Consider the following 27736-nt stretch of genomic DNA (forward strand, 5'->3'; position numbering starts at 1 on the left):
AGTGAGAAGAAAGTTCATTTCCAGTCATCACGAATGTCGATTTTTATTTCACGGCTTCATCATTTTTTTTTTTGTGCACCTGTATCACTTATTCCAACTCCCTCTATGGACTATTGCTGCACTTCTGATACTTCCCTTAAAGTATAAACCAAGATGGCTTTCTTCCAATGTCTCAGTCTTTGAAAATGCAAATCTGCTAATATATTTGTCAAGAAATGTTGGTTGGATGCAATAAAGGAAAGCGTGTGCTTGAAACTCAACCAACTTATAATAGAGTTTGGGGTTTATTTGCATAATACTGAATCAACAACCTTCTACCCTGGGACATTGAAGAAAGTATTGGATTCAGATTCAGATTACAACATCACAACTATTCCTGCCACATATTTAAAAGTAACTTTGACTTATTGAAATGCAAAAATAATTTTGCAGCTTTACAAACAGAACTGAGGGAAAATACTGAACCTTTGTTTAATTGCACTGTGGGTTTCCTCCTACGCTTTGTGTGTACTTTATATGGCTGATGTTAATGTCTCACTAACAATGCCCCGATGTATCGTGACACTCTACCACCGAAAGCTAATGACGTTTTTTATGATAGATGACATTTTATCAGTTTTACCCATGATGCACTAAGCCATCATTCACGAAATTATTCAAGGACGACAAGGGGCCGACCATCAGTAGCGTGGCAGACATCATTCATATCTGTGACATCATCTAATTAAAAGACATCACTTCTGCCAGACTGTTGCCTCACTGCTAGCTGAAGCAAATTGATTCTCAACCCCCTTCTGGTCCATGCAACGGAGGAATGAATAATGCATGACCATTAAAGAGTTATCTTCGGTCATGACAAACATCGTTGACACACTTTGAATATTCCACAAAGGTGTGCGAGCGGCTCTTATTAGGAGAGCGTTCAGACAGGTGCCGCTTTCATTCTGCATTCACCGCGGTTTGCTTCAAAGCCGCAGCGTGCGCAGGGACGCGCCCGGATCAACTGGCTCACTCGAGGACGGCCCTCGGATCGGCGCTCCAGGTATTTGCATCAGTTTTCTTTTTTTTTTTTTTTCTTTTCACGACTCGCAGGTGATGCTGAAAAGGATGTGAACGAAAAAAACGTGGCATCGCATTCATGCCACAGGCACCGAGCGCATGTCCTGTGGGGCCTCAAGTCCTCGTCGACCACGCGGAGAGAAAAGGTTTCATAGGCCGCGTGACAAAAGAGCTGCACCAAAACACACTGGGAAAGCACTGCTTTCGAGTATTAAATACACCAATCAGCCAGTTTTTCCCGAATGTTGCATCATGGGCGGCGTCAGGGGAGGATGCATAACGCCGCGCTGCAATCTGCGGATAAGTTTAAACCGCATATTGTGGCGCATCTGCGTTTTTTCCAAGTAGACACTGCAACCTGTTTGAGTCCCCCGTTGGATTGTTTGAGTCATGCTGAGTTGTTGACAAGGAGAGTTCATTACTGCTTGATTGAATTGAATTCATAAATAATACAGCGCGAGAGAAAGACGGGTTGAATAAAACTCCTTTAATATCCCGTTTCCTTGTGAGGAGGAAGTAATTGGGAACTTAGGGAACTTAATCTAGGAGGAAATGCAGCTCTCGCTGATGGGCCGGGGCTACATTATTTTCAGGATTTGCCTGAAGGGGTTTGCTCCCACACATTCACGCGTGATGCCCCCCCCCCCCCCCCTCTCCCCGTATCTTCTCTTCTGTCTGCTCAAAGAAATGCTTCAAATGACAAACGACTGATGAGCTGGAGCTTGATTACAAATTCTCGCCCACCGCTAAACGTGACGAGCCAGCCGGATGTCAGAATGTATTCCGTCGGATGGATATAGAGTCGACTGAACGTGTCAGACGGAGGAGATCCGGGGGAAAAGGGAGCTGGGGGGGGGAGGGGGGGGCAAACAAAAGGAGGGAACTTGTCCATGTGTGTTGGAGGGAATCAGAGGCAGGACCTGGAACGTTGGAACGAGGAGTTGGGTTTGAACTACAGGCCTGCATTAGTCATCACCCGCTTCTTCTGGCACCGGCTCCGCGCTGAACGCCTCTATCCACCCCCCCAAGAGAGAGAAAACAACAAGAGCCACAGTACCGCCGCCAACAAGCTGCAGTTCAAAGTAAATAATCCGCCCGCCCGACTTTTTTAAAACTATATAATTAACGCTGTTTCAATCTTTGAAGAGTGTAACTCCAGGATGAACCCTGTATCCAAGGAAAGAAAATGATCCAAACTTAAATAAAGCACTTCTTTTTTTTTTGTCGTGGAAGGTTTGTTCTTTTTGAGACAGGTGTCATTCATCGGGGGGGGGAGGAGGTCAGTCAATATGACACTCGGTGTGCTGAAAGGGAAATGTGACAAAGGGAAAAGGAAACAATGGGAGGTGCATTCAAGGTTGGATTTCTGTGGTTTTCACCTCTGCCACATTCTACACTGATGATTTCTCAGGGACGGCGTTCGGGCTTCTCAAACTTTATCAAACATTCGGACTCACCCAGGGCCGCGTAGAACTCGTCCTTTGTCAGGTGCTCGTCGTCGTTGACGTCGTTGTACTTCAGCAGGTCAAACAGGGTGCACTCAGAGACATCCTTGGACAGCCCTTCTTGCTTGATGACCTTGAAGGAGATTGCATTAAAGTTTGGTCAAAATGGGAGGATGGTGCTCGCGGGTGTGATTGAAAAATACGGCATTGTCGCCCGGATTATTCAATGCTTTTGTCAATAGACTGAAGATGTTTCTAACTTGAATGTCTCAAATTCCTAACAGATTGATACTGAATGTATGTATAGGTTTGTTTCTGTCCAATAGTCTAAATCCACATATTTGCCTTCAATCCAAGCACCTCACACAAAGGGAGCTGAATATGAAGCAAACAAAGTGGATTTAATTATGATGATTATGATTATTTTTCTTCACGACATCATAAAATATCAGACATTCAGAATGAATTCGGTGACCTTAGTAGAAGCTTTGAATGTAGAAAGTTAATGACATTCTTCTTGGCTCTATCAAATATCTAAACACTGGTCCAAAGAACAGCACTCAAGTGAATGCTTTCAGTATTTATTATGAATGTTCTGCCTAAAACCGTTTCCAGTGTAATAAAAAGATAATGATAATAACATTGATTGAACATTACATTACTTTTACTATTTTACACAATCACAGTACAGTCTCACTAATTGAATCGTAGGAATATAATAGTTGCAGTGCATGTACTTGCTTAATATGCTCTGCCGAATATTCTGGGCTATAAATCAACATTACGAGCCCAATCTGAGCTGTGACGAGTGTCAAAGATGATGAAACACACACAGCCTCAGCTGTCACTGTGGTGCAGCCGAACTGGAGTTTTGTCACAATAGAAGGTTAAAAAAACGTCTCCAACGATGCAGATTTCATCATCGACGGAGTCGTACACACGCGTCCTTCGGCGCGGCCGCGCAGGGAGACATCCATCACGGCCGATCAGCTGTCAGACCAGCGATCACAAGGGACGGCTTCGCACAGCAGGCCTGGTGCATCGGATCCCTGCACTTCCCCCACCGCCCCCGCCCCCGTGGGGGACCAGGCCCAAAATGGACCAGTGCACCAGTGATGGTGCATCCTTAGCGTGTCGCTGTGGAGTACATCATTTTACTTCTTCTGTCTTGTGTTTTCTTCAGTGTTTTCTGAAGGAACCTCAATTAAAGCAGAATGAAACCGATCCGGTATTAATCTCAAATCTCTCTATGCAGATTTTTCAGTTGAAATGGTTTTGAAAGTTAAAACTGTGCTCGCCTCTTTATTCCTTTCTTGCTTTTATTGACACGTACTTGATTTGTAAGCCGCGTTGTAGCCGCTTGATTGATGATCAATCACAGCTTTCCCTACTTTATAACAGTTCAGACTCATTCCGGTAAAAACACATGGCGTGTGTTGGTGTAAAACCACATGAATCTAATCAGGCTCTGACACCGAGCCTCTGCAAATTCATGGACAAAGTTTGAAGGTCACGTTTGTCCCCTCTTTGGGAAACTTTCCTTTTAATTTAGATGCGGAGGAGTTAAGATACGGAATAAAACCCTCTACATGAATCTGCTTAAATGCTAAGCATTGGTGGGAGGACGTGGATGGGTTTTTCTCCGCAGAGCATTTTCAGAGATTTGCAAAATGAATTATATCATTCTGGTCTAGACGAGGATTACATTTGCTCCAGTCTGATTCTCAAAGTGTAAACTGTAAAAACACTCAGATAGGTGAATAACACACTCTGACTTTACTTTATTGGAGGGACAAAGAAGAGCATATGACAATTCATTTTTCGATAATAATAACATATTTCTAATCCATACAAAAGGAAATCTTCTCATACTTTTTTTTTTGTTAATAAAAGGTCACATTTCCAGCATTGTGCATGTAGTCAAATTATAGGTATGGTAAATGCAAGAAGGAAAAGAACGGTTTTGCTGTTCCCGGGGCAAATGAAAGCAGAAAAGACTCCAATTTCTAAAGGGCGCCTCGGGGCAGCAGGGTTCGGTGCTTTCAGCTGCTGATAAAGGTGTGATCGACTCGTGCAACGCTCCTTTTGAGGGTTTGCTCACTCATTTTGTTCAATATCGTTTACATAAATCTCCTTTCAACATTCCCCATTTGTCCAGTCCAAGCTGCTGAGGTTAATGGCGTGCAGACGGCCTCGACAATGAAATCAAAGAGAATCGGAATCTAATTCAGGTATAGAGCATTCTGACAATATTATTTCATAAAACACAGCACAACATGATTAGTTGACTGTGCATTTCCATCCCTAAATATTGATGCCTCTCATGCTGGAACAGAGCGCAGAGTAAATGTAAAAACATGTAAAAATGTGTAAATTATGTGAAAATATGGCAACAAAAAGTTTTTTAAAGCATTATTTGGAGGCTTTTGAAGTCAAAACACAAAAAAAATATTTAAATGAATCCATTGAGACCCCCCCCCGCTGGGCGTAGGGTCGCTGACGAAGAGCACCAAGGTGACCCAGATGGGACATCCTGCTGGATCAGCGGGAAACTGACCCGAGAACAGTTCCTTACCCTTCCATTCATTTAACTCACTTCTGTCTCAAATCTGTCCTCAGGTGCTGCGAGACGTCATTTGTTATGCACAGAATATCTACCTTCCTCGTAGCAGTCACAGAAAGCATCTCTTTAAAGGCCGCAGCCCCCCCGAGCACGAGGCCCCTGTGAACCTCAGTGCTGCTCAAAAGTTTCACCTGAAGCAGCGAGCGGAAGGAAGGGGAGGCAGAGTACAACCGACACCACGACTTGTTTCAAAGAGATTAAAGTAGCCTCCGTTTTCTGCACCGTGGTCACATTTCTAAAAGTATCCGCCACTGCTGATATTATGGATCATCCATCACCCGTCGTTACTCTGCTACCATTGGTGTTATTTCGGCTTCGACCACCATCATTCCATGAATCATCATCATCACACAGATCAACCGTGTTGTAAATCCGTTATGTTCCGTCTACATGACGTATACATTTCACTCCTGGGGGAGGGATCTTCTCTCCGATGCCTGAGGTTTCATCCTTTTTCCATCTAAGGTAAATTAGTGATCACTTATATTGAGCTACACAAACCGATCCTTTAACCTTCCTTTGTAACTTCGACCTCGATGGGCATCCTTACCTGTGAGAGCTCGCTGGCATCTATTTGACCGTTGCTGTCTGCGTCAAAGCGTCTGAACATCACGTCCACCAGTTGCTTCCTGGCAGCCATGTTGTCCTTGTGGGCCCCGTGGAGCTTAGACCCCATGTACCGCTTGTCGTGCAAATCCAAAATCTTGGTTTTCAGCCGCCGGTAGTCGCTCAGTCTGCAGTTATCGTCTGGGGAGAAAAATATAAAAGGGGCGAGGCAGAATATTTAGAATAAACTGAGAGGATGGTTGTCTTTTTGTTGCTTGCTTGGATCACTAAAATGATTTAAAATTTTAACAGGCCGTCTACAAGCAGCTATTAAATAAAGACGTCCAATTACTCCCCGTTGCTGAAATCAAACTTTATTTAAAGCATATAAATGTGTGAAAAGTCAGCTAATTAGTACCTGGGAAAAAACAACAGCCTGCATTTATTAAACAAGGAGAGGTGTTGGAATTAATTTTTGTTTGAATCACAAAAAGAGACGCTGAGCTTCATTCGTTCCCCGAGGGCAGAACAAACAGTGTCAGCCGCCTCAACGACAAAAAAACACGACGGCGTTGCATTTACAATCCGCCATCAAAGGAGTCGGAGAGTAGAGTCAAGGCAAAAGCAAAATAATGACTGGAGCTGACATGCGTCGCATCCACTCCTCGTCGGGGTAACGGTTGCGTTACGGGGCGCTGAGCAACCCGCCGAACAACTTTGTTCCTCCCGGGTGGTGCTTCTCAAGCTTTCAGAGGGTGTGGAAGGTAACAGACGGGGGAAGGGGGGGGGACTCGTTAAGCAGAATCAGAATCAGCCAGAAGACCAAACGTCATTAGCCGGGTTGCGTTGGGTCTCGCTTCTCTTCTCATTTTCCTTTCCTTTCCTTTCGGCGGAAACGACTTGAGCAATCAGGGAGCGTTTCAACGAGGGGGGCAGAAGACGCTGAGAGGAGCTCTCCAAACACTGTGGGCGAAATCAACGAGCTTCCGCTGAGACCATCGAGCCCATTTCATCGCAACCGCGTGACCTCGTGAAGTACAAACATGTCAAATCTCGATCGGCTGCCATTGAAATATTTAGTACCGTGAGTGAAGAAAAGTGTGTTTCTGCATCTGCAGCTGGAGGATTTGAAGTGGAAGTGTTCATCGAAACTAAGAAGCTCACAAAATTCTTATAATATCTCAAATTAAATGTTATGTATTTTGTTAACAGAAATTATATTTTTCATATTTGGCAGAATAATAAAAGATGTTTCCTCTATATATCGGCTTCTGCCTTTTTTAACCACAAGGGTTGCACTGCAACAAGCACAGTTCTCGTCAAATCAAGGAATGTCTACATTGTGGACCCCCTCCCTCACTGACTTCCCTCTGTGTGTGTGTGTGTGTGTGTGTGTGTGTGTGTGTGTGTGTGTGCAGAGGAAACTGCATCAGCAGATGCAGCGCGCCGCACGTCGGGGGACCGGCTCGGTTTTGACAAGCGTCAGCGCCGCAGAAGCTGCCTTGGTCACAAATGGCAGAATGAATAAAAGATAAATGGCTGCTGGCGTAACTGGGGGACACGAAGGTCAGCGGCATCAAAGCAGCCTGCACACACACACACACACACGCACACACAAGCACATTTGCAGCTGTCCACGCACATTATAGTCTCCCCATCCCAGAGTATCCAAAGCGTACGTGTCTGCACGGGGAAGAGTGAGCATTAATGACATAATGGCTGCAAGAATCAATCAAGTCTGAGAGAGATTTGGTTTGAGGCCAGATTGACAGGTCGGGTTCTTGAATGGTCCGACTTTGGGTTTGGAGAAGTATAGCAGCAGCCCACAACGTTCTGCAAACCTGTTCCCTGCAGGTATGTCAGATCTTCACTTTCACATTTAAAAGATATAATAAAAAGCATGAATGCGTATTATCGGTAATTATCGGTAATGATAATGATACAAATTAGCAGATTTACGTTTCTCGTTTTTGAAGTTAGGCACAACCTCAAGAGCCACGGCTTGGATTTGCATTTGCCACACAAATGTCAAACTGCAAACACACTTAGTGTTTGTCACTAAATGACAAAATCGGAAATAAACCCGTGCCCGTGCTATCATGGACAATTTCATCCGGAGAAATATTCCCACAATTACCAACGCCAACATCCCATTACAAGCTGAATAAACACTGTGGAAAGAGAGCTAGGTGTGTTACACCGTACCACTTAATTATGCCGCTGCTTCAGTCAACATCGTTCAGGAACGAAGCGCGCAACATTTTCCCTGGGGGCCAAAAGGTGGAGAAGGAAGCTTTTTTTTAATCCACTCGCAGCAGTTTATACACTCAATATTTCACCATCGCTCTCACTGCACTGTGAAATAGTACCGTTTCATCGGGGCTGTTAATCTGACGACGTGCCTTTCAGTCAGAATGTGGTGTGATTTAACGCCAGGTGGTATTATTCTTTTAACACTGCTTGGTAACAGCACACGGAGGACATCAGAGTGGTCGTTTCGCTTCGGCTGCTCGGTGACCTTCCTCCGTGACGAACACCCCTGGTCACATGCCCCCCCCCCCGTATGTGGCAGGCGACTGGCCAAAGTTCCACCGAGCTCAGCCATTTCCTCTTGTTAATTGCCTTGAACCGTTCCCATAATGTGGAGGTCAAGTCCCCTCCTGGATGGAAATGCACGTCAGAGAGTCAGACTCGTCCAATGAGGGCAAAGCGTTTCTTTAAACAGAACAGCAGCGAATAGAGATTGGTTATTCCACTGCAAAGCTACGTTTAGATCTATATTTGTTTCAAATTGTGTAAAACCCTGCTTGGCACAGTAAAGGTCGTCTTTATTTTTATCGTTGACAACTTTTCCGCATCTTCAGCAAGGTATAGCAGGTAGCAGGTATAAAAGAAGACCTTGAAGGCATCGCTGAATAATCGCGTACATGATAATGCATGTCAGTCTGTGCTATACTGATGCATAGAAGAATAAGATGCATACAACTTTGGATTTCCTACATTTAGCCTTTTTTGTTTGTTCTACAAGTCGGCGCGAGGTGAAATCAGCGAGGTGCTCTTATAAGTGCCACCGATATAAAGTGGAAACTAAGGCCGGTCCAAGCAGCACTATAACCATTTGGCTGAAAGCTTGTCCATCTGTGTGGTATTTTTATACCACGGCTAATAGGAGGGGTACAAACAGGTGGTCCTTTAATTGGAATGACACAGTGCAAAGACCTGCTGCTTCATGGTAGGAACACGGAGCCAGAGGCTGTCTACGTGGGCACGTCGCACCTGCAGTTCACAACGGATGGACAATATTTAAATCAAATACAGGTTCCAACTGCCTCGCAAACAACCAGAGGTGTCAAGTAACGAAGTACAAATACTTTGTTATTGTACTTAAGTAGAAATTTGGGGTATCTATACTTTACTTGAGTATTTATTTTTCAGGCGACTTTTTACTTCTACTCCTTACATTTTCGCGCAAATATCTGTACTTTCTACTTCTTACATTTAAAAAATCGCCACGTTACTTTTTCATTTCGGATTGTTTTCCGGCTTGTCACCGTTCAGAAACACAAAAAACTATCCGGATAAATAGCGCCGTTGGGATTGCGTGAATTTGATTGTGGTTGGATCTATACTTCTACTTGAGTAATGAATGTGAATACTTTTGACACCTCTGCAAACAACAAGCGTCACATTTCACTTGCTTTAAGTGCATAACTGCTAATAAACTCAATGCAGGGTTCTTTATAGACAGCTGTCGCTGCACATCTGTCTTTACATGGCCAGTGTACGCGAGGTGTCGGATTCTGGTGAAATTATTTGAAAAAAAAACATGCTGCTTTTGTGAATGAATGATGATGTGAGAAAAATAAATTGGTTGATACAGACTCTAACCTTAATCTTACAAAACTATAGTTTTAATGCGACTTTAGCAGAAAATCCCATGCAGCGGCTTGTACTGAGCTATAACAAAAAGGGGATTCTCCCAATCGCTGCGCTCTAAATTGCAAAAAGGCTTCACCTTTAGCTGATTGAATCCCTGCAACCATTACAGGATAGAAAATGTAAAAAAACTGTAGCATCCAGGGTCCATTTTAAAGAGAGAGATCCAACACCTTTAAATAATTATTACAGCAAGGAGAAGCCATCGAGGTCGATCTAAAAAGCGGAGAGAGAGATTATAGATGGGCCTGCAGCGCTGGGAGTGAGGGCGGGTTGAAAAGTCACAGATAAAAAAAGGCAAACCTCATCCATCGCGTCCACCGAGGCTGAATCTGTGGGTGAGCCCTCCTCCTCCGCCTGCCCCCTTCTAAAAGCACCACTGCTTTATATATGTGAGGAAAAGCTGGCTCAGCGGAACAACCGGAGTCCACTCCGCCGAAACTGTCGCATCTTTGCTCCACCGAGCTTGACTCCCCCCCCCAGCTCTCCCAACTCTGCCACGGCTCACATCACACGGAGACAGCATGGCGTGACCTCTGGGTTACGACCAAACCAGAGGTCAGCGATTCCTCTCTTCTTTAAGAGCAACTAGAGGCATCACTGGGGCGGCGCCCGACCGGACCTGCAGTGGAAAAACTCCTCCCATGCCGCTCCTTCCTGGGTGACAAGATGACCGACTTCTGGTCCTTCAAAGTCCGGAAGGAAACTTTTGGTCTCGGTCTGCCAGAGCTGTGCGTCGGCGCGAAGCACCTCACAAAGCGCTCCGTTGTCATGGAGATGCAGTTTTCTTTTATGTGCGTGTGCACATCCAGTGTGTTGGAGCTGGTATTACTTCTTCTACAAACCACATTGTCACCAGTTGTTATGTCGCTTACGTTAATTTGCATGTATCAAACACAAACAGCATTTGAAGAGTGGCCAAACATCTGCAACAAGTGTCCCAGATTATTTATGTAACATTTATTGACGACTCGTAAAACCATTTTTTTTTAGAAAGCAGTTTTTTGGAAGTATTTTGGAAACGGCTCAGGACAGAATCCTTCGCTTCCTCCTCGGATGCAGATGGGATTCTCTGCCTCCCACCCTGCTGGGCGGCTGCTGCTGCTGCTCCTCATGTCTTCATCTTTGATGTATCACCTGTCTCCCATCTCACCTTGGAGGGGATCATTATCATCCAGGAGCCTTTCCCACAACCTCTTCCCGCTTGTCCAATTTGCCCCTGCCGCCCTCGTCTTCTTCACTGAGCTCTGACAGAAGCCTCCAGAGGTGTTTCACAGCCTTAAAATCTCCCTCTAAAAGAAGTTCACCCCCCCCCCCCCCCAGATGCCTTCTGCTACAAAACACTACAGCACCATCAAACTGGACCAGTTCCACTTAAGTGGGCTTAACCTCTGTGTCGGATCCTATCCCATCCTTAATGTGATGTGATCCAATGGATCAAGTGCCTTTTTAATGGAACTGAAAGCTAAATAAATGGCAGATTGACAAATTCACACCAAACAGCACGCTGCGGGGACATTTTAAACGTCTTGTAAAAGTCCTTCATAAAGCTCCTGTCATACAATAAAAAGCTGTGATATGCGGCCGGTACCGCCCAGCCCTTCTTGACTGAGATATTCTTAAATCTGATCCCAGTGGAGTTGATTGCATGGAGCCCACTCCGTCCTTGGCAGGTATTGTTGGTTATGATGGAGGACAGTGACCCAGGGGATGAACACACCTGGGTAGTGACATCGGAAATCGACACACTGCTGCAGGTCGGAACTTGAGCCGCAGCAGAGCTGCAGGGAAATATTGTTTTTAAAAAAGAACCAGCCTTCAAATGCAGAGATGGGGCATACGTTGATTAATAGACGCGTTAGAACTGCAGAGGGAAAAGGGAGGTAAATGAAACCTCGTGACATCGTAAATCTAAAAGCTCTTGCTCCTGACGAAAGAAAAATAAAATGTGATATTCCCGAGTTAACGCTTCGTACAGCGGCTCACAGGGCCGTGGTGTCAGTGAATGTAAACGGCTGGGAAGACTTTACATGCTGCTATTTTATGCTTAATTCTTAATTCAAGACAGAAATTTGGCAAAAAAACAAAAACAAGTGGGGATTTTTTACTTGTGGTTGTTCTTCAAATTACGTATTTTCAACTCTTACAAAAAATATTTTCTTTGTGGACAAATGTGTAAAAATGAGTTTCTCAGTATGGAACAAACAGACATCACGACATCTCAGCACTCAGAAGGAACGTAAATGTGTCATGTGACCCAGAGAGTCTAATGCTTGGCTAATAATCTGCCTCTGCAACACTAACCCTGCGGTTTTGGCTCACGTGGAATCCGGACTGTGAAGTACTAACTAGCTGTCCTCCTCATCTTGCATCTTTGCTTCTGCATTTCAACGTGTTTACTTGGGACCGGCGAGTTTAATTGATGAGCCTGAGAAACGTTTGTAGGGTAAACAGTCGGCCGCACGCTCGCATTATGTTAAACAGACACAACCCCATCAGCCAGTTTGAGCACCTGCAGGATTCCTTCAGATCTGCAGCGTCCTTCACTGGTCGAGTCATCAAGGCTTCAGCTTTACAAACATTCATCTGCTGCTATTTCAGCACTCACATATCATTTTGTTTTGTCTCTTAATTTCCATCGATCTTGGTTATTTGTTGAAGTGCGTTTTGAACGTCAGCGGGGGGGAGTAAACAGGTCCATGTCAGCTGTTTTTTTAAATCATTTCTTCTGTGTCCAGGACATTTTTCTTACTGATGGTTTTGTCGGGAATTTTGGAATGTTTTTTTTTTTCTGATGTATTGAGTAATTTGCCATATTGGCAGCCAGCTCAGTCACTTCAGCTGTTTGAAGGACTCACATTTAAACTGAAAGACGCAATCAGAGGGAAAAGTCCCTCGGCTTGAATCAAAGAGGAGGCTTCACTGAACATTTACCTGGAGCCATTTTCCAATCCGGAGAGACTCAGAGAGGCTAAACGACTTCAAATATCAGAGGAACTTTCAGAAGTTTGATCAATAATGTATTCTGTTGAACTGTGTTAGCCTTTCACTGCTTTTTTACCAAAAATGTAGCTGATCCTATTATGTTTTTACAGAATAATTCATAGTTATAGATTAACTAACTTATTTTGTCGTCTTACTCGGGGGGGATGTTTGAAAGAAACAACTGCCAACCGCCGAACGTTAACCGCCAGTTAACGTTCTCAAAGTCTCTGCTGGACACAAACAAAGAACTGTAAAGAAAACTATAACAAAACATCAAATGTCACTCGCCATTCAGGGAAAGCAGCAGCGGTGCGTTCAGGTGCTTCTCACACGGTGCCTTTTCCAGAGTTGCAAGTCATTTTTGAGACTGTGTTCACGAGCTTTGCTTCGTAAAGTCGTTGTTTTGTGAGTTGTTGTTCCGGCTTGAAGAATGTCGGAATAAGAGCTGAGATACTCGGATGTTCCAGAGGATGTCTTTGTAAGCCCAGTTTTTTTTTCTATTTTCCATTATGCTGCTCATTGTTAAGAGGAGACTTCTGTCCTCAGGCCAATTAAAAACATGACCTTCAACATACATTACAGAGACATTTTTTCTCTCAATTCTGCCCTTTCCTTCCTTAATAAGAGAGCCATTGCTCACTGTCCAGCAAGCTAAAAATCACGCGTTGGGTCCGTCGCTGGGTGAGAGGGGATGTGCTATACATAGAACGAAGTCAACACTTTGATATTAGAAAACGCCCACATTGCTGCAACCCAGTCGACCCTCCTTCAGCGCGCTCTCGTCTCTCCTCTCCATCTCCGTGTAGCGTCTTACTCATGAAGCGCACTGCTTTAAGCCACGTTGGCAGCTAGTGTTTGCGTTTATTTCAGCAAATTGTTCAAAGGCTTGATATCCAGGATGGAGAAGGTGGAGACAAAAGAAGGCTGAGAGCAATGAAATGAACACCATTTCACAGGAAAAAGGGAAAGTGTCTATATTTCTTTAACCTCAAAGGACAATTGAGAAGGCATCTGTAAAGAAAACAATGGTGTGGAGATAGAATGCAGACTGCAAAAATGTTTATTGAACCCATTCACTCAAAATAAACACAATTCTTAAGGGTAAGCATTAATGAGTTACCAATAAATTATAAAAATAATTTAAAAAGAAAAAGAGTTGGAGAAGTCGGAACCCATTTCAAGCGTTCAACCCCCAACTGCTGCATGGAAAGTGCTGGAAGAAGTTGAAACTGTACAAATGTGTTGTAAGAAATGGGAAGTATTTACCTGAACCTGAGCTTTTGTATCTCTTTTTCAGTTTAATCTTCTTTTAACTATGTTTGTAATTAACTCTCATCCTTTTCACAAAGCCATCTTGTGAACATCAACACAATGATTGCTCAGTTTCACACACCCAACCCGCACAAGGAGGGAGGGAGGAACATCAGAGATGTTTAATTGGCTAATTTGTCACATGATTGTTTGGGATGTGTGGCCCGGTCCTGTGCACACGCCTCTGATGGAATAATTGGTAATTTAAAGCACATAATGAACATGAGTAGAGGATGCTTTGAAGCCGAGCAGCAGCTATTAATAAACCCGTCCATCAAACACACCACTTCCCCGTCTAGGAGAGTGCAAACCGCTCTGCGTTACTTTTGAGCAATAAAAAGATGCAACTTCTGCAAGGGAAATGTGTTGTAAAGAAAAAATAATTGGTATAGTCAGGTTCTCCTCACGTATTTAGTCCAAACATGTCCTTCATGTTCATGTTCATGAGCTTGTTGCCTCTCAAATCCATGCAGCACAACGTCGTTATGTAATATTTAGAATTCTCTTGTGCTTGTTTTTTTATATTCACCCTTTTGATTGCTGCTAGTTCAGTCCGTTGGTTCAAGGAAAAAAAAACGTGTTTATTGTTCATTGTCAATATCTTTCCTGTTTATTTTACTGTTCTACCTGACACAGATATCCCACTTTGGCTTGCACCTCTGTGTATGTCTTATATTTATAATGCTTGTGTGGTATTTTGTTTGGTGCTCAATGCTTTTAAAATGGTGGTAATGGATAATAGATTAGACTGTCATTTGTTAATTAAGGTTATGGTCCATGTTCAGAAAGAGAAGGTGGTTTTCTTTTACTCAATTATTCCGAGACCTTGTGATAAAGACCTTTAAACTCAATTTAATTCAACTTAATTGATTTTGTATAACTCTGAATGACAAATTAGCTTCAGAGGGCTTAACATTCTTTACACTTTCTTCAAATCATGACTGAGAGGAGACAAACTTTTGCCATCTCACCTACAATAAAGCAAGCCACAATCATCTTTTTCACAGTACAGGGCAAAGCAGCTGCTGCTAATTGTTTTCATGAATACGGTAAGCCTGAGGTGTATCGACTGAGTGCTGCTGAGGAACCATCAAAATAACACAGAATACACTGAATGAACTCAATATATTTTCACGAGCACCCCTGAAGGGTTCCTCCTTTGCTAAGAATAAACACATGGTTACATATTTATTTATAGAAAGATACGGAGAAATGGGGCCTTTGGAACAAAATGTAATCAAAACAGTATAATGGTAACTGTATGCCATTCCTCTTTTTGTACTTTTGTGTGTGGAATATTCCCCCCTCCTCATATGTTTAGAATCAACGAGTAATATATAAAGCACTATTTTTTATTTTCTGTAAGCAAACATACTCAACGTAAATCTCTCACTGCTTTGGATGAGGCATGTTTTAATGTGCTAATGTTGTCTTCATACCAGCAATTTATGGAGGTGTTGTCTCTGTGTCCTCGAATAAACAAATATTCTCCCTCTGCAACTGCAAATTGAACACAACGAAATAAAAAACATAAGATAAAGAAGAAATGCATTTAAGCGAGATCACGATACAATAAAAACCGAGACATAAAGATTCTGAAGTGTAACCACCGTCTCTAGTTAACGTTTGATGTTACCTTCACAAAAGCATGGAGGAGGAAGGAGAAGGAACAAACAGTCTGAAATAACAACGAGGTAGTTGGTGAACTTTTGCCTCCAAATCCCTTCTGTAATTGTATTTATCCCGACGCATGTAAGCGTTCGTATACTACATGTGTTGGATTGGAAAATGCCAGATTATTTCGTCTATCTTTTTCTCCACAGACCAACGTCGGTGGGCAGGATGAATATGGAGCCAAACCCAGGTCAAAAGTTTGGTTCTCAAAATAAAAATAAGAATCTGAAAAAAAAAAAAATTGAACCTGCAAGAAAAAGTTTTGAATTTGAAAATTAAAAATCAAAAAATAGTGAAAAATGAAAAAAATAAATAAAGTGTGTCAAAACTATATTCAACTCGAATTTTTTTTTATTTTGAATAGAGTGTTGTATTTCTCAATGTTCAACAACAAAACTTAAACTTTCAGGTTCACATTTTTTTTTTGAATGAACAAAACTTTTGAGCTGGATTTGGCTCCACAGATTAAAGGATTAAACTTTGACGCACGCTGGGAGAATGTTCAGGCTGCAGCGGTGCTAACAAAGTTACATACAACACATACGTCATCTTGCCTTTTCATCCATAGCACCAAGCGAGACGAATCCCTCCCAAATGCGTTTCGGGAGTAACCCTGGATATGTTTAGTCGCACGGTAAGTGTGAGAAAGCGAGAGAAAGGCGATTTTTGAATGTGAACAGGTGTGTAGGGGTTTTGATCCGCCCGCGACACAACGTTTCACCCTCATCATAGTTTCCATTTCTCCTCCTAATCCAATCTGTGTTATTGGTCAATCACTTGCCGTCCCCAGCGCGTCCTTCCAGGCGCTTGTAATAGAAGAGCCGATTCCTGCGAGCCGAGACGGGAAAAAAAAAGAGTGATGATCATTGTGCTCTGAATTTTCCGTGACCACATCAGTTATTAACAAATTGGCTCCTGCCTTTCCCTACAGCTGTGTCACGCCTCTGCACCGTGTTGCTGCTTCATCGCTCTCCATCCAGCGATAATAAGGGAGGCCAGTGGTGCCGTGTATTCAGTGACATGTGTCATGGAGTGAAAGGTGAAAAGAAATCGATGGGAAAAAAGTGAACAAACTTTAGTTCCGTTGTAATGTCACAACGCTGTTTATGTTTATGTGTTCTTCTGCTCAAACCTTTCCAAGAACGGTAGTCATAGTCAGAGAAGTACCTTGCTTTTGTCTATTCTCATGTTCTGAGATGGTGATGAGCTTTTTTTGCCCTAGATTGAACTGGAACATTAATCTGCTCCGCCCTGAGCACGGCTGAATCCAACATTCAACATTCAGCCAGTTGCCACAGCCTCAATGCTGTATTTCCTCAACTGGTAATAAGAATGTGTTAGAAAAATACTCTGAGGTTAACCTCCAAGACGCGTTTTGTGTTGGAGCAAATCGTCAGAGCAGATCCCGACGACCAAGGACTTCAGCGATTCCGCCTCTGACGATGGGCCCTGCAGACTTAATGATCCAACGGGTCTGGATTTTAATGGGGGAGCTTGTTTTTTGGCTCCGGTGTCGATGACAACGCCAGGTCTCTCAGGGAGGTCACCGGAGAGTCATTAAAAAGAAAGAAAGAGCCCACAGGAGGTTCAGAAAGTCACACCAGGTGTTCTCACTGGAAGCCTCCAGGGGGGGGGGGCGGGGAGAAGAGACGCATCGCCAAAGCAGAGGGTCTCTGGAGGCCGGATGCTGTGCGAGCGTGTTTTTCTAGGCAGAGCCCAGGGGAGCGGTCCACAAAGAGTTTGATCAGGGAGGCAGCCGGCAACAAAAGCACTGAAGTTCAAAAAGCTCCTCTACAGAGACGGCCTGGATGTTCTTCATTATGTGTGGCTGCTTTGTTATGAAATGAAATGCTACATATCAATAGTACATATTTATCCAAGTGGACTGGATAAAAATGACATCCTGGGATTGACTCTGACAGATGGACCGTGAGGGACGAGCCTCCAGCGAAGTCAAACTCCTTTTGATTTTTCCATCTCAGTGATTAGGAAAAAAACAGAAATGAGTAGTTTCTCTTAATCTACATCCAATCCTATCAACACATTTTACACTCCAAATTGCACAACATTTTTCAGAAGCATAAACAGTATATATAGGATGAAATGATTTGTTCCCTTGCTGGTTTTGTAAGTGTCCCCAGGACAAAGAAATGAACGTTGATTTGCATTTGAATTGGGGAAATAAGCATTTGGTCCCCTGAACAAAACGTGACTCGTTGGAGCAACCGGTGTCAAGCACAAAGGTCATGTTGTCGAGTGGATAACAAAGAGCTGGATTTTCATCATCACCTCCCCCCCCCCCGAGGCTTCTCTGAATCATTCAGGTGTTCATTGGCAGACTGCAGACACGTCTGTCTTGTGGCTTCTCGAGCGCGGGGGCACCTCGCTGCAGGCTTTGAATCCATTGCGGCGTTTTGTGTTACCAATGTTTTTCTTGGTGACTGCGCTCCCAACTGTCATCAGTCGACATCATAAACAAGTTCCTCCACCGTGCAGCTCTGGGCTGATGCGTCACCTTTGTCATGATCAATGACACCCCGCGAGGCGAGATCTTGCGTGGTAATTTTGAGTTTCTTTTGTGTTTCCCTGCCTTCCTGAGATGGCTCTTTGGTTTGTGAGAGCCAGGAATCTTGCTGCTTAGATTAGGGATCAAGTCATTATTTCCCCTCAATGAAATGCAAATGAATGTATTACTATTATAGACCGTTTGTTTCTTGAACTATTTATCTCCTCCAATGTATATAGCTCTAATGCACACAGTGTATTTGCACTATCGATGCAATTTAGAGCTCAAACAATCAGCTGATTCAATGGTAGTAGCAACAAACAGTATGAAGATGAACTACGGGAAGCTGAGACGGTGGAATCGGGAGATGATGCCGTTCAAAGAAGCTGTGACTGTAGGGCTACAGGAAGCCGAGCTGTTGAAGCGTTGTAATTATGAAAGTGCTATTCAAAGTTCCCGGTCATTACTCATCAATCACATTTTGACAGTACTTGAAAACTCAGCAACCCATTGATGATTAAAACTATTACCGTGATTAAAAAGATGTATAATCTATCGCGTCAGGTGTGTTAATATCCTGTTAAAGAAGGGATGCTTAACTTACATATTTTACAGTATAGCAACTAAGCAGTTTATTTCACAAACTTTGAGTATGTGTTGGTTTCTCTTTAGAGACTTTTGAACTTCTATGCAACTAAAAAAGTCCGCAGGTCGTTTTGCTTTATAAAGGTGTCATCCAACACCGTCTGCTCATCCCAGTATTGAATCACATCACATCTCATCTAAACCCTCCGTCTGTGCTCCCCAACACCATTGAAGCAATAATAAAGTAAATGATGCAGTGGCAGCACACAGTAAGTAGTAAATAAAAAATAAAGAAATAGCGAAGCCCCGGCACAGAAGATTTATTTGGAGCCAAATGTCTGAAGGTTTTTCTAAATGTATGATCTTCCAGGTAATTGGATGTGCTGAAAGCGCTGAAACCACTTGCTTTATGTGCCGCCACCTTAGCAGCCCTGATTGTCTCCGCTCGTGGCAACTGCAGAGATTGCTCGCCTTCGTGAACACATTTCCCTCCCCAGATTGGACAGGCTTTTGTGCACCAGTTAATTTTCAATCAGATCCCATCCCGGTTAAGTTGCCATGCAGTGCGAGGGGTAAATGGTGGGTCACATGCTCTCCACCGGCGCTAATGAGAAACCTCGGGTCCACGCGTGGCTGTCATTGTTATCCCGTCCTCCAAAGATGGCGTGAAGCAGAGAGTGCCGGGCTGACAAAGCCTGTCCATTTCCAACACGCAGCCATCCAGCTGGTACCAGAACCAGCGACGGGACGTCAGATCAAAAGCAATCATTTCGGGAGCTGCCCGGAGGGACTAATTGTCTGTCCGTCACATTGATACAAAGCAGAATCTCCTCAGAGCTCATGTGATCCTCTGGACTCGTGTGATACTCCGTCTCATTGAGACGATTTCGATATAGGGGATAATGGTACAATTTCACAGTGTCTCTTAAAAAATTAACTAATAGCACTTCATAATGAGAATGTCCCGCAGCCCTATTTCCACTTTCAAAGTAGAATGTGGAATGTGTGTGAGATCAGTAGGGAATCCAAACGTGTCAATGGTTGTGAAACGCACTTTGGAGTGTAACTTAAACATTTGTTTTTCCATTGTCGGGGGGTTAGTGTTTAATCAGCAGTTGTGCTGTGGAGAAATTTAGATCCATGGAACACACATGGATCAACAGCAAGGGAAGTATTAGTGGAACCGGCCTATCATCCATTGGCCATTGACAGTTTATTGCACCGTGTCCCACATTTAACAGCCTAAGGACAAAAGGAATACAACCGGTTTAATATACTGAACAAGGGAAGACTGTATGCGGCTGTAATGGTGGGATGGCTTTATTAAGGTTTCTGCACCTGTTTGTAGGTGCAAATATGATGCATTCCCCCCTCAAATGACACTTGCGTGCTGTATTCATCAAACAAGTTGACTTTACAGTAGGGTGTTTTTTCTCCTCACTGCATTAAATTGCGGAAGGAAAGTTTGGTGGGAAGAATCTGCAATTCTCACATCAGGTGTGAACATTGCCAAGAGTTTAAAAGTGCTATAGGAAGGTTGTAATGTAAGAAATCAACGGCCGACGTGTTCATATATAACTATAAAACCTGGTTACTTGAAACAGAAATAGAGCAATGAGCCGCTTTAACACTCAAACACATATTTTCTACCTCGTGCTTTGAAATGCTGCAACGAGTGATGACGCGGCAACACAAATAACATGTGACAAAACAGTGCTATGAGGACAATTATTATAATGAGACCTCCATCCTCTGTGGAAGTTTCATGGCAGTTGATCCTTTGTTGTGAACAGACCAACAGACTCCCTCCGCCTCCCCTGGTCCCACTGGTCCCGACCCTTGACCCATGGCCCCTTTTGAGTGAATATCCTTCCACCATCACTATAATAACTAATATTGAACTGAGGGATACTCGTTTGTATGCTGTGATAACGAGATTGCATCTGAAGTGACGCTTTTAACGTGCCATCAAGGGCCAATTCCACTCCTCCCACTAATGACCCCCAAATCATAATCACATCAAGATTCCGTTGTGAGCTCAATCACTTATGATCTATTTCCTCTGATTTCCACGGTTCCTCTTGTTCCCTTTTGAAACAAAGAACAAATCCCCTGAGGCCGTGTAGTATCCAGGCGACCCCTCTGTTTTCCTGTGTAAAGACTTAAAACGGCAAACGCTGGTGTAATTTCCGATTAGATGTATTTTTACATTTAAAAGTGTAGAGAAGAAAACAATGCCTTGGGCAGAGATTAGTAACGGCGCCCCGTGTCCCCTCCCTGGCACTCTCATCCAATGAGAAATTGATTTTATATCCGGCACCGTGAAAAGAAAGAAGGTCTGGGCCCAGCGACAGGGGTGATGAGATGACGTGAAGGAAAAAAAAAAAAAGAGCTTCCTTCGGCTGCTGTTGATCTGATATTGATCGCCTGACATCGGCCCAATATCCCACTCTGCATGCGGAGAGATGCCGACTGGTCGATGAAGCGGTGGGGGGGTCTGATCACGACTGACGCCGGGCCCGTATCACTGAGCTGAACCTTTTCCCGTGATCGGGATGAAACAGATGCTATTTCATTGTTACCAGTGGCTTTTCCACGCCGTCCCGCCTCGGGCCGCCGCTCTGCAGGACGCCGCGGCCACGGCGCCGCTCTTTCAAGGCTGATTTCAATGTACATTTTGAACATATTTACCTCTTCCGCAGTGAGCTTTTATTCTACTAAACTGAACATTTCAGCCGTGGCAGATTGCGGGGAGATACGTCAGAGTCCCAGCATGTCGCACCTGAAACGCCCTCTGAGGACGACCACGAGAAGGTTTCATCAGCAACATGACACGGAGCCAAAGTGGTTCCCAGTCGCGTAAGAAGTGAACAATTGAGCCGGGAAAAAAACCTGTCGAATCACTTGTGAATATTATGAATATGCTGAGTGAGAGTTTGCAACAATCCCGGTTCTCGCTTTACAAAAAGGGAGAGTGGCCCTGTATCCAGAGACTAAAAATAATTGGTGTGTTTATACAATCAATGGTAGGGAGCAGTCATCCTCCTCTGGGGAAATATGAACGCTGCCACAACCACCTGCTCCCTCCTGCAAACGGAGCCTTTTGAGCTTCACGATAAGGTTTCAGTCCTCTGATGGTTGACGACATGCAACGTGATACAATATTATATATAAATAAATCATGGGTTCAACGAGGTTATTTGTGCTAATGAAAGATGTGTAAGATGTTAAATTAAAATTGCACGTGCTCTTATGTTATTTGATAGTGTATTTTATATAAATGACCTACATTTTGCATCTACAGAGAATGTTAGAGATAACCACACCATTTAGATACTGAGTTTGTCTCTGTATGAAACACCCACATGGATTTTAAGTATTTTTATTTCATCTTTTAAAAATATAGAGACTATTTCTTTGCTGCTTGTGGTATCTTCCTGGAGTCTCAGCTGGTCTACTGGCAACTGCACAATTTAGCAGCTTTAAAGATACTAAGAGTTTTGAAATCCTTAATCCAAGCCAAGCTAGCTGTTCTGCTAAGCTAAGACAACACCTTATTTCCCCAAAGTGGTAATTTTCTTATAGATAGATATTGATCCCTTTATACATTCCCCCCAAAAAATTCAAGAAATACTGCTCACTAGTAGATCCGGCTGGTTTTATTTCTTTTTGTCATTGTTTTCTGATGAAGTTATTATTTATCTTCATTGGGGTGACATCTTTTCGTTAAGCTATTTAGATCTAGGGTAATAACTTTTTGAGTCTGCAGGCCAAAATGGACACTTGCACCATGTTAGGAACCAAGTAGCTGAAAACTAGAAGGGGCTCTCCCTTAATGATGGCTGGTTAACTGCCAAAGATGCTGAAGGAATCAACCGGCTCCGCGGCCAACCTTTGGCTGATGGTGATTTCCCAGACTGTCCGTGGCTCACAGATGTTTCAGTTATTCCTCTTCGTCTAAGTTGAAGAAAATGATTTTCCCTTTCAGGTCATGCATAGCCTAGATTCAGACCTAGGTCACAGGATGGGTTGTGCATGAGAAGAGCACTGCCCAGGGATAAGCATCTGTGTCCCATGCAGGGTACCTATAGCAAGACTTCATATGCATTATGTTGCGTAGTTTCCTTTCCTTCATTGCAATGAAACAAAAAATGTTTCAGCCAACAAACAAAATTGTGCGGAAACTAGCGTCAGATATCTATAATGTGGGTGTATCGAATGTAATTGACATTTAGGTACCCGTCACGGCGGGAGGTCTCAAGGCCGAGGGGGGAACCTGCAGAGGGCCCGGCGGTAGACATAGAACAGCATCCACCGGGCCACACGCCGCATTGGAGGAAAGGTCACATGAGCTCTTACCTTTGTAGAAGCACTCCTCGCTGTGCATGATGGTAATCTTCTGTCCTCTGAGACAGGAGGCCCGGTGGAGCTCACAGTGGTTTTGGTAGAGCTTCCCGTCTGATCCGCACACAGGCTTGTAGTGCGGCTTGCAGTAATCCAAGCACCTGCACTCCCCTCGGCCGGTCTCGCGGTCGGCCACACAGTGACGCCCCAAGCCACAGTACTTGTGTTCACACGGGCTCGGGTGGCCGTTGTGCCCCATAAAACCTGCAGAAAAAAAACACACCACAAGCCGTGATCAACGTTAAGCTCTTGTCACAAGCTGGATCCCATTGAGGCTCTTTCAATGCTGTCAACCCGCAAGAAAATCCCCATAATATCTTTAGGCCACAAAATGCTAGTGGCTAAAAATATTTTCAACCCAAGACTGCAATGATGTCATATAAATGCGAGTACATTTGAATATTTTAACAAAAAGAGAAATATGTGTGTAAGGTAAACCCTCATCATGGCTTAATTGGCACAAGCCTTTGTCATCTTAATTAGTCAAATTTAATCAAATTTGTTAGTGGTAAAATTAGTGAACTAACTAAAACAGAAGATTCAGTGCTAATAATAATAATAGTAATATAGTGCTAATTATTGTATAATTTTCGTAGTTCATAAGGTTTCATGGAACATGTGGTGACATTAAAATAATTTAAAGATTATTTTGGGGTCTTTTTATCCTCCAATACTCTATTAAACTTCAGCTGGCAATAGACAAGAAGGAAGATAAGAGAGAAAACAAGACGCTGCAAAGGATTGTGGGTCAGATTCAAACTCAGTCTCTTGCAGAAAGACCTCAGCCTGCACAGTGCGCCCCACTCTATGTTTAATGCATGCTTCGACTCTAAAAAAGAAACATCCTCACCGTAATGCAGTGGGGGGGGGGGGGGGGGGGGGCGAGGCCTCTGTGTGTGTGTGTGTGTGTGTGTGTGTGTGTGTGTGTGTGTGTATGAATGTGTATACACAGTGCTCATACAGGTATTCATCTGGCTGTCGCATAGAGCACCAGTTCATAATCCTTTGGGTCGCAGGTGAAACTCTGAGGAAATCTTCAACCGAAATGGAAAGCAAAAGGAAAGAGGCAAAGCGCCTCTCGAGACGGGGCTCTTATTCCCTGCAGCGGAGCCTGAACCCCTGACCACCGCATGCCGCAGCCAAGAAAGGAGGGTTTCTCTCCGGGGGGTTGGTGGAGCGGCCGGAACAAACGAAAAGCACCAGACCTAAACATTGCAACTCATGTGTTTTTCCAGTCGCAGTTATTTGAGGAAATATAACATAATAAAAAATTCATTAAAAAAAACAGTAAATTCTGCTGGATCGTGAGCATGACTTCATATTCAAAACTTTTCATGAAAACATCTGTAAAATAAAAGTTGTGTGTTATTTTTTTTTGAGGTTTGGGCGTTTCAACCTGTATGAACACCAATATGTTTTGACAAGCCACAGATCTGTGCAGCAAGCCATGAATTACATCCAATTATTGGCTTTCTAATAGCAGCCTGCTCACTCTTAGATTGCCCTTTACAAAACTCCTTAAGGGCCGAGAAAACGGAGAAAGAACTAAACCCCAACATCCCTCAGAGAGAACGCCCCTCAAACCTGCACTGTCGTTAATGAAAGTTAATAAAAGTATCTCGGCTTTTGGTTTTTCTCTAAACATGACGAGCAGACCAAGCTAAGAGTTACAATGAAAGCTAAGATGTCGGAGCACTCATTCCGTGAAGAAGGACCAATCAGTGAAGTGATGCACATACAGACGTGCACTATCCTCTTCTCTCCCATCGCACACCATGTCTCACTGACCCATAAATATTGACTGGAGTGCTGCTTCACTGCATCAATTACAATCTACGATGCGGTTGGCTTTGAGCAGAACGACAAGAAAAGAAAAGGCTAAATTAACACCCAACATTCACAGAATAGGCAAATAACTTGAACACTGTGTCCGATAAATGGGAAGTGTCAGTGTTCATTAAAACACAACAGGAAGCTGCTTTAGTCTTTGCACAGTTTTTACACAGCTTTACAAAAAAGTAACCAACCGCTGAATGCAGTTTTACATTTTGTATTTGGTAAAAGTTAATGCAATCAAAAGAGGTCTGTGATATCAGTTGATATTGAATTGTACTTTTTTTTTTTTAAATGTGTTGCGGCGCTTCAGTTGCTGTACGTTGTGGTTAACACACTAAGTATTGCACCCCCAGCATCTCCCACGCAGCGTCCTGCATCATCATTGAGCCGTCACACAGGGTTTAGACCAGATACGAGGGCGCACACTGTGACCTGATTGGAGCCAGTCAATTTGCTAGTTTATTAAATCCCTCGTGGTGGCCTGGCATAATCATTATTCGGTGAATCTGTGTCGCACAGCCGGGCGTCCTGCGCCGCCGGAAGGGTCAACGAAGGGCGCAGTCATTTGTTATCAGTATGCACATCCAACCGCCTGGTTGTCAGCTGACATCAGGCACAAATGAGGACTTGTCCACGCGCTGCCATTCATTTATCGATGACCTATTACTTTTTCAGAGCGCGGCAGAAATACGAGATGCTCAGCGATGAGCGGCAACCCGGAGGTTGTTACGGGGATTTTGAGCTGTAACATGCGAGGGGTGGATTACTCCCTGCTACCGCTTTGTGTATTTTAGTACAAGACCCAAACCCTGCAGTAGCACAATATTGTACGGTATATGAGATATGATGGGGGGATGTGGTGGCTGCTCAGGGAACAGGGAAGGTCATTTTCACCTATTAGGAAATTGTGAACTGTTGGTAAAGTTGAAATGACATTTCACCGAGACTGCAGCTCATCCAAGGAATAAGACGAGATTAAAGTCCCAGCGCAACAGAAGCTGCGGCGTCTGTGGTTTCAGAACTGGGACATTTGTCCCAATGAAATGTAATAATTGAGCTGTCGACTTTCAAGTGACGGATTTGGAATCAAAATGTTAAATGCCATTTAACGTTGGTTTTCCTTTGTGAATAAGAGAGATAATAATAATCATGTATTCATTTAAATGAATATTTAATTAAAAACTGCAGTTAAGTCAAGTCAGACAATGTTTTGATACAACACATGACACCTAATTCATTAGTTACTAATAAATTCCTGCTACTGTTGACCCTTTATACTGAAAAGATGAGCAACAATCTTTCGGACAGCAAATCCCTCATTGAACATGAAGCACTTTGCCACTATATAATGTCGATGATCAAACGTCTTTGTTGATTTGTTATTGTCACAGTTTGCATGGAGAACAGCATTGAATGCAAAAGAAATGATCTAATTAAAAACAATGTATCCAGAAAATGAGTCCCTTCAGAGTAAAATGTTGACCTTTAGTGAGAGCAGGTGGGAAACACCAGGTGTGTCTCCAGTACTTAATCTGAAGGGCATCAACCGTGGAAGCATTCGTAATGAGATGAACGCTCTCTAAAAGGGTGACGGAAGTATTCGGACAGGTTAGATATATTATCACAATCTATGCACACGGGTGAATTCTCAAATGTGTTTAGTGACTTATCTATACATGACTCGCTCCACAAAAATATATATGGTGGACTGTACTTGACTGCATAGCGCTTTCCTCGTCTTCTGACTCTTCTGGCCAGGGGTTACCACCTGCCCATGACTGACATTCACACAAGCAATTTGGGGGTTAAGTGTCCCGCCCGAGGACGCACCGACATGGGCCAGCGGAGCCGGGGATCAAAAACCCGCCGATCCTCTGATTGAAGGATGACCCAGCTCTTCCACCGAGCCGCAGTCGGGGACATTTTTTTTATTTTTTATTTTTTTTATCGAGAAGCCGCTGTTTCATGTCACACTGCCAAATTGGCCGAGTCAATCTCGATGGAGGCCTGCGCCCGGGCAAAATCAGATTGTCAGTGCAGATGGTTTAAAGCATCGCAATCGCAGAAAAAGACAAAAAGCATCAAAGTGGAAACTTTGTAAAAGTTCGAGCTGCCTTCTGACATTGTGCATCTATATGTTCAACACCACTTAAAACTAAAAAGATATATATCGACGGTCAGTAGCAAGAACGCACATCAAGGACGCTTCAACAAGCAGAGAGTAGGAGGCGGGGCCGCTGAGGACCAGCCGCCTCCCACTTTAGCAATGCCCCAATGTTTTAAATCCTATTGCTTTTTTTCAAACAGGCTGCACTTCTCCCTCTAAACTAAGAAGGTTTCGCTCGGTACACATCGGATGTTTTCCACTACAGCAACTCAAGGGTCCTGAGGGAGACACCCGAGTGTGCAAAACAACACTCAGGAGCTACTAGCTCACTCGGCACACCCACAGTTAAGCTGGCCCACAAGGCCCATGAAGGAGTACAAGGGGATGCAACTCAGAATAAACAACTACTAACACAATGCTGAAATCGTTCATGGCACATAAGCAATGTCACATTCCCTCAAAGCAGCAGACACTTTGTTTGAAAGCGTCAACAGGTGTTGCGCCGGTATGTAGGGGGCCGTGTGCAGCCCTGGAAACACTGGAAAACATAAGCGTCTACAGTAGCAGCAGCAGTTGAGTGTATTTTTAGCAAAGCCGTTGTCATGCGAGAGAAAGAGTTGATCTATGCAACCAAACCTGAGATTTTCTCCCACAGTGACTAAAATAAACTGTGGCCATTAGCAGGGTCTCACGAACAGCCAGATCCTGAATGTCAGATA

General features: G+C 43.7%; 1 protein-coding gene across 2 annotated transcripts in view; it reads right to left on the reverse strand.

The window, feature by feature from the left end:
• fstl5 (follistatin-like 5) overlaps positions 1-27736 on the reverse strand; it is a 102594-nt gene that overhangs the window by 42556 nt on the left and 32302 nt on the right. For both annotated transcript variants that reach the window (XM_037460564.2, XM_037460562.2), the window contains exons 4-6: positions 23030-23278; positions 5678-5874; positions 2517-2637 (exon numbers count right to left, since the gene is read on the reverse strand). In XM_037460564.2, coding sequence (XP_037316461.2) covers positions 2517-2637; positions 5678-5874; positions 23030-23278 — 567 coding nt within the window. The remainder of the gene's footprint in view (positions 1-2516; positions 2638-5677; positions 5875-23029; positions 23279-27736) is intronic.

This window comes from Pungitius pungitius, chromosome 2 (genome assembly GCF_949316345.1).
Source record: "Pungitius pungitius chromosome 2, fPunPun2.1, whole genome shotgun sequence".
NCBI classification, from domain to species: domain Eukaryota; kingdom Metazoa; phylum Chordata; class Actinopteri; order Perciformes; family Gasterosteidae; genus Pungitius; species Pungitius pungitius.